Genomic DNA, 7,265 nt, shown 5'->3' with positions numbered 1-7,265 from the left:
GACCGGGAAGGGGCTGGAAAACCAAACCCTCAGGTTCCCCTGGCGCGTAGCCGCATCCCCTGAGACCACCAGCCCCAAGAAGTAAGCACCGGGATAACCTGGGCTCGCTTCCAACCACAAGGGGAAGGAAGGTTCGGCGTGGAATAGCAGGGCTCCCTAGGCGCGCAGCCGCAGCGCAGGTTCCGGCGCAGTGCCCTTGACTGTGATCGCAGGCTCCGCCTCCCTGCTCCCCTGGGCCGGGAGGCGCTGTCGTGGCCCCTTTAAGGCGCGCTCAGGCGTGTCGGCTGGAAGCGCGGCTCCGCTCAGCTGGGCGGGACCGGTGGAGGGGCGGGGGCTGATCCGGGGACGCGGCGGCGCATTGGCTGCGAGGGGCGGCGGGCGGTGCTTTGAACCTGCTTCTCTGGAGCCAGAGGCGTTGCTGGGCCTCTCCCTGCGACCGGCTCTCTTCTTAGTGCCTATTTCTCTCTACCTCGTGCACCGTACGCTGTCCTCCACGGGCTCGCACTTTTCCCGACGTCGGCGCTAGCAGTCCTGCGCAGCCCAGTCAGGCGCAGTCATGCCGGAGAAGCGCGAGTCTCGCTGGTACTTCGGCGGGTTGGCCTCTTCGGGGGCTGCGTGCTGCACGCACCCGTTGGACCTGCTTAAGGTGAGTGCCACCCCCTTTTCTCTCCGAAAGCCGGGGACCCAAGCTGTAGATCCGCATCCCAATCTGGCGGCTTCTCCTGGGCAGAGGGTTCTCGAGAGCAGCTCCCATCCCACCCAACGGTCAATATTTTCCTCTCCCTCCTCCCTGACAAACCCCCAGTTCCAGTAGCTGCTAGAGTTTCTTAAAGTCCCTACTATGTGTCAAGCATTGTGCTATGCACTGGGCAAATATCTCATTTGTTAGTAGGGCCCTGAGGAGAGGAAGAAAGCTGACTGCCCCTTAGGAAGGTGGGGAGTCCCGGGGACCATTGAGGTGCCCGCAGCAAAGGAAATTGGAGAGGCTTAAGAGAGTTAGGCTGCGTGGGATTTTCCCTGGCAACTGTTCTGCCCCTTTTAAGAAAGGGATTAGTAGTGGAGTGTGAGGTCAGGCCATCAGCTATTAAAATAATCCCTTCCCCTTCCTTCCCTGAAGAATGTTTGCGTGTTTGTACCCTTCGATCCTGGAGAACAAACCAGTCCAACCAACACATCCTCCTTCCATTCTTCACTATTTGTGTAGCCCACCTTCTCTGTCTCCGTGCATTTTAAACCATCTCCTATAATACCTGGAAGAATGGTAACCGGCCGGTCTCTAAGTTCCCTTAAGGGGGAGCAACTTATTTGGGCATAAGTAAATTCAGGATATATAGAAAAAAGTAAAATCCTGATGGGGACGGGACAGGGCATTAACCACCGTTTCCAATGAGAAAAGGCCTCTTGAAGGAGATCACAGTGGAGCTGAGCCAAGAAGGGGAGGGAGTTGAATCGGGAGAGCATCCCAAGCATGGGGTTAAATAGTCTGTGCTAAGGTGAAGGAAGGAGGAAATGGAATGGCTTGTGTTGGTGATGTAAAAGGGAGCAGTGCTGAATTTTCTTGAAGCTGAGTAAGGGAATAATCAGTCTGGTGAAAGGCTTTAAATACTAACTTGAGAAATTTATATTTTGTCCTTAAGACAAGGAGCTTTTTCTGGAGCAGATAAGGGACATACATGGTTAAAAATGCCAGTTTTAGTGTTATCAATTTGATAGTTATGGGGAAGATGATGGGAAAGACTGCTTGTAGGGAGTATTTGGGAGGAGTGATGGATCCCCTGACTAGGGGGGTGGTCATGGTGTGAGTGAGGAGAAAGAGCTTCCAGACTTAGCCCCTGATTTAATGTTTCCAAACCAACCTTGGAGACCTAGCTTGTGTCACCTTTAATCATAAAGCCCAGGCTATAAACTCTTTAAAGATAGGTGCTGTGTATATTAAATTTTTTTCTCTTTCCCTTCAAAGCAGGCCTTGAATATAGAGTGGGGGCCCTCAATAAGCAGCTGTTTGAATTAAATTCAGTTCAACAAGGATTTATTAAGCACCTACCCTTTGTAGGGAATGTTATTAGATAAAATACTGAGAATACAGAGTCAAAACAATATATTCCCTGACCCCAAGGAGTTTACATTCCATTTTAGGAGGAACGTACATATCTACAAGGAAATATAAAATATTTACATAGCGACTTTTTAAAAAATCCTTATTTTCTGTCCTAGAATCATTAGTATCAATTCCAAGCCAGAAAGAGCTATAAGGGCTATGTAATTTCCTGGGTGCTCTCTATCCCAAACTGCTCCTTATACAGTGTATTTCAAGAGGAAGGACACAAGTCTAATAAAAAGGGAAATGTTTTTACAATAGGGCTGGTTGGCCTCAGACACTTCCTAGCTCTGTCACCCTGGGCAAGGCGATTAACTCTGTTTGCCTAGGCCTTGCCCTTCTATCTTCAAGTTGTTTCTAAGACAAAAAAAATAAGAGTTTAAAACAAACTAACTAACAAAAAAAGCTCCAATAGAACAGGGATTCCAGAGGGTGCAGTGGAACTGGTAGAGAAGAGTAGGTTAGGAATATTGGATGATACTGAGAGATATTCCAACCTTTCAGCCTGATGAGCTTTGCCTGGCCTTTGTTCAGTAGATTATTTCTCCTCTGGGTAACTGGGGCGGATCTTTGTTCCCAGCTGGTTGCAGTGGGAGTGCAGAATTAAAATGCAGATATAGAATTGTAGATAGGAGGCCCAGAAAGTTTGAGTGACTAAGTGGCAGAGTCTGGATTCAGTCCAGGCCTTCTGATTCCATATCCACTCAGTGTTCAATGCACTCACATAAAAAGATAAGCACACTGGTATGGGAAAGCATCTGTATGGGAAAGGCCAGAAGGGAAGGTGGGTGGCCTCTGTTGGCCATCTGAGGGCATAGGTGGGGGACTTGAGATGGTCCTTGAAGGGTTTGTATCACAGAATAGCTAGGAACCTGATCTCCCTCTCTGATCCCTTTAGAGGACATTTGGACCCTGACATTTAAAGCTAACCCTGAGAAAGGAGATGTTCAAAGGCACATAGCTGGTGAGTGGAAGTTCCAGCATTAAAACTAATCCCCTCACAGTCCAGGGCTCTTTCCATTGGACTTTGCCAGATGTTCCAGCCCATCAATTATCTCTTACCACAGACCAGTTTGTTGACTAAAAGATTGTATTTAAAGCATTTTCTAATTTTAGTATTCCTTCCTGTTCTGATTAGAGCTCCAGGACACTTGGAAGCTTTAATTTGGGCTAAAAGAGAATGCTTCATTGACTTTCACCTACTCAACCTTGCCTTAAGAGTCCACTTGACCAGCAACAGTTGGAAAGCCCTGAAGGGCAACAAAGCAGACTTTGCATTTAAATTTATGACTTCTCTTAAGATTCCCAATCTTGGCTCTTTCTGCCTACCTTTCCTGGAGGGTAATGTTGGCTTTTGACCCTCTCCTGGGACACCAGGTTGAGCCTGAATCACTCTAGACACCTTGATTAAGTGAATGAATGAATAAATATTCACTAAGGGCTTATTATGTACTAAACTGTGGAGTTAGAAATGTCAAATCAGAATAGCCCCTGCCCTCAAGGAGGGCATTACATTCTTTCTTTCTTTTTCTTTTTTTCCCCATGATAAAATGATTCATGTTGTCTCCCTTCCTTCTTCCCTCCCCACTCCCCTAGTTGACAACTCAAAAACAACTCAAAGCAAAAACTCAAAACCTATTTCTGTATTATTCATTTTTGTAATAATCTTTTTTTTTTAACCCTTGTACTTCGGTGTATTGTCTCATAGGTGGAAGATTGGTAAGGGTGGGCAATGGGGGTCAAGTGACTTGCCCAGGGTCACACAGCTGGGAAGTGGCTGAGGCTGGGTTTAAACCTAGGACCTCCTGTCTCTAGGCCTGACTCACTTCACTGAGCTACCCAGCTGCCCCTGTAATAATCTTTTAAAACCAAAATCCCAACTCCTATACCCATACAAACAAGTGATAAATAATGTTTTCTTCTGCATTTCTACTCCCACAGTTCTTTCTCTAGAGGTGAAGAAGAGCATTCTTTCTCATAAGTCCCTCTGGATTGTCCGGGATCATCATATTGCTGTTAGTAGCAAAGTCTGTCACAATTGATCATCCCACTATGTTTCAGTTTCTTTATACAATGTTCTGGTTCTGTTCATTTCACTCTGCATCAGTTCATGGAGGTCTTTCCAGTTCATATAGAAATCAAGCAGTTCATTATTCCTTATAGCACATTAGTATTCCATCACCCCAATGTGTTCAGCCCTAAGGAACTTATATTCTCATAGAGCACAGGTTATTAACCTGGATCCTTTGGCAGCCTGGGAAAGCCTATGAACCCCTTTCCATAACAATGTTTGTTGCTAAATTTCAATTAAAAGGGGCAGCTAGGTGGCTCAGTGGGTAGAGTTAGGCCTGGAGTTGGGAGAGCCTGAGTTCCTGTTTGTACTCAGACACTTCCCAGTTATGTGACCATGGGCAAGTGACTTAACCCTCATTGCCTAGCTCTTACTTCTCTTCTGCCTTAGAAATACACACTATTGATAATAAGATGGAAGGTGAAGGTTTGAAAAAAAGAAAAAAAGACTTGAAGGAAGCCAGGAGGGAACCTGTGATGGATTCCTGGGATACTGAAGGGAACAAGAGGGCCCTCTGCTCGCTCACTCTTTCTGGAAGTTCTGGTAGTGTCAGGCAGTATTTGATTAGGGTTCTCCAAATGAGAGGTGCAAAGGGTAAGGGGAGGGAGTAGGGGCGGACTTGGCCTGGGTACCTTGACTGGTAATCTAGGAAGTGCAGGGTGATAATGTTGCTGGCTCTGCAAACAGATTACTGAACAAAGTGTGCCTAGGTAAGGGAGCGGGTTCCCTGAGGCCTGACATCCTGAGGCAGATTCTGGTGCCTCCCCCCCCCCCCACATTCTGAGGGGTGGGGAACGGAGGCAGGAGGGCAGCCCCCCCTTTCTGTCCTCTGACAGGCTCCGGAGGAACAACAGGAAGAGTCCCCAGTTGGAAGTCTTGCTAATAAAAATACAGAATCACACTCTTTGGGAGTCTGGGATCAGAGTCCAACTTCCTTGTTTTATGGGAGCCAAGAGAAGTGGGACAACTTTTCCATTGCTTTATAGCTGTGTCGTAATGATAATCTTGATTTTTATGTAGGTACCCCAAAATTTGTAGGGCTCTTGACAACTAGTAAAGGATAAGAGGGGTAAGATTTGAACCCAGGTCTTCATGATTTCAGGATCCAAGCCCAGCACTTTATCCACTCTGCCCGGAGACTCAACTGAGATAATGTGCATAAAACCCTTTTTAACCCTTAAGTCCTCCATTAATGTGATTAATATTAAAATGTTTTTTTTTCCATCTTACTAACCCCAGCCTTTAAATCTATCCATAAACTGTAGGTTAAGAACCTCCATCAAATCAACTTTTTTTATTAGGTGCCTACTGTACGGCAGGCAGGGGTCATTATATGGCACAGTGAACAGAGTGCCAGAAGTAAAAAGGATTCATCCTTCCTGAGTTCAAATTTAGCCTCAGACACTTCCTAGCTGTGTAATTCTGTACAAGTCATTTAACTCTGGTTGTGCAGCCCTTACCTCTTTTCTGTTTTGGAATCAGCACTTAATATTGCTTCTAAGACTAAAGATAAAGATCGAAAAAAGAAAAAAGAGTCAAAAACAACCTTGCCTACCTCAGTAGAAGACAGTGTCTATAAAATGGGGATAATCATAGCATCCATCTCCCAGGGTTGTTGTGAGGATAAAATGAGATATTTGTCCATTTTTGGCAAACCACTACCTGCTAATATAAGTAATATTTTTTTAGAGTTTATTTAAAAAAATTTTCCCATGTTTTTGAAATTCTTGTCTCCCTCTCCCCTTCCCTCCTGATTTGACAAACAGTTTCACTGGGTTATACTTATAATACAAGTAATATTAATAAAATTCTTAGGTATTCTTATTACCAGAGAACCTACCTCTGTGTGACCTTGAACAAATAAATCACCTCACTGTTGAGCTTCAATTTTCTCATCTTTAAAATAAAGGCTTGGGCGAGTCACTTGACCTCCATTGCCTACCCTTACTGCTCTTCTGCCTTGGAGCCAATACATAGTAATGACTCCAAGACAGGTAAGGGTGGTTTTTTTTTTTTTTTTAATAAACAAAGGCTTGGCTGTGGAATTGCTTGTCAACTACTGGAGAGGGGAGGGAGACAGACAATCTTGGAAAACTTAAGCTTTTTTGTTGTTTTTGTTACTGGAATAAAATAAAGAAATTTTTAAAAATAAAAAGCAAAAAATAAAATAAAATGAAGGGCTTGGGTAGTGTTTGATTATGGGAGAACAAATAAAAATATTACCTACTATTTGGTGCCATAGCTTCCAGAAAGGCTGAATTAACCTCCCTGTCACTGATTACACCCTTCCCTTGCCATATCTCCTTCCTCTTGGCTAAAGGCCCACATTCTTCCTGAGAGTGAATCCAGGTGTACTTTATGATGCTTTCCAACCCTGAATCTATGGCTTTATGTCTCTAATTAGAAGCTCCTCAAGGGCAGGCTCCCACCATATAGTACTTTGCATCCAATTAGAAAAAAAAACACCCTCTTCTCTTCTGTCTTGGAATCAATACAAATATCTATTCCAAGGCAGAGAGCCTAATGGATAGGCAGTTGGGGTTTAAGTGACTTACCCAGGTCTTCCTGACTCCTGGCCTGGCACTCTTATCTACTTAACCATCTACCTACCCCCATCCAACTAGTATTTAATAAATCATCTTCCTGAGTTCAAATCAAACCTCAGACACTTCCTAGCAATGGGGCCCTGGGCAAATCACTTAACCTTGCTTGCCTCAATTTCTTCATCTGTAGAATGAGTTGGAGAAGGAAGTGATAAATCACTCCAGGATCTTTATTTTTTTTGTTTTATTTAAATACTTTTCCATGGTTACATGATTCATGTTCCCTCCCCTTTTCTCTCCCCCTTCCCAGAGCTGACAAACCATTCCATTGGATTATACGAATATCATCACTCAATGCCTATTTCCATATTACTCATTTTTGTAGTAGAGTAAAACCAAAACCCCCAATCCTATACCCAAATAAACAAGTGATAAGTTTTTCTTCTGTGTTTCTACTCCCACAGTTCTTTCTCTAGATGTGGATAGCATTCTTTCTGATAAGTCCCTCGGGATTGTCCTGGATCATTACATTGCTGCTAGTAGCAAAATCGAT

The 7,265-nt window shown here is 44.4% G+C and overlaps 1 protein-coding gene across 2 annotated transcripts in view; it reads left to right on the top strand.

The window, feature by feature from the left end:
* Positions 1 to 556: 556 nt before the first annotated feature.
* The window catches only part of LOC123243811 (mitochondrial dicarboxylate carrier-like), a 28,271-nt gene continuing 21,562 nt past the window's right edge, over positions 557 to 7,265 (top strand). For both annotated transcript variants that reach the window (XM_044671917.1, XM_044671916.1), the window contains exon 1: positions 557 to 646. In XM_044671917.1, the coding sequence (XP_044527852.1) occupies positions 557 to 646 (90 nt within the window). The remainder of the gene's footprint in view (positions 647 to 7,265) is intronic.

The sequence above is a fragment of the Gracilinanus agilis genome, chromosome 4 (assembly GCF_016433145.1).
Source record: "Gracilinanus agilis isolate LMUSP501 chromosome 4, AgileGrace, whole genome shotgun sequence".
Taxonomy (NCBI): domain Eukaryota; kingdom Metazoa; phylum Chordata; class Mammalia; order Didelphimorphia; family Didelphidae; genus Gracilinanus; species Gracilinanus agilis.
The sequence above is the reverse complement of the archived record's forward strand: the minus strand, read 5'-3'. Positions and strand labels throughout refer to the sequence as shown.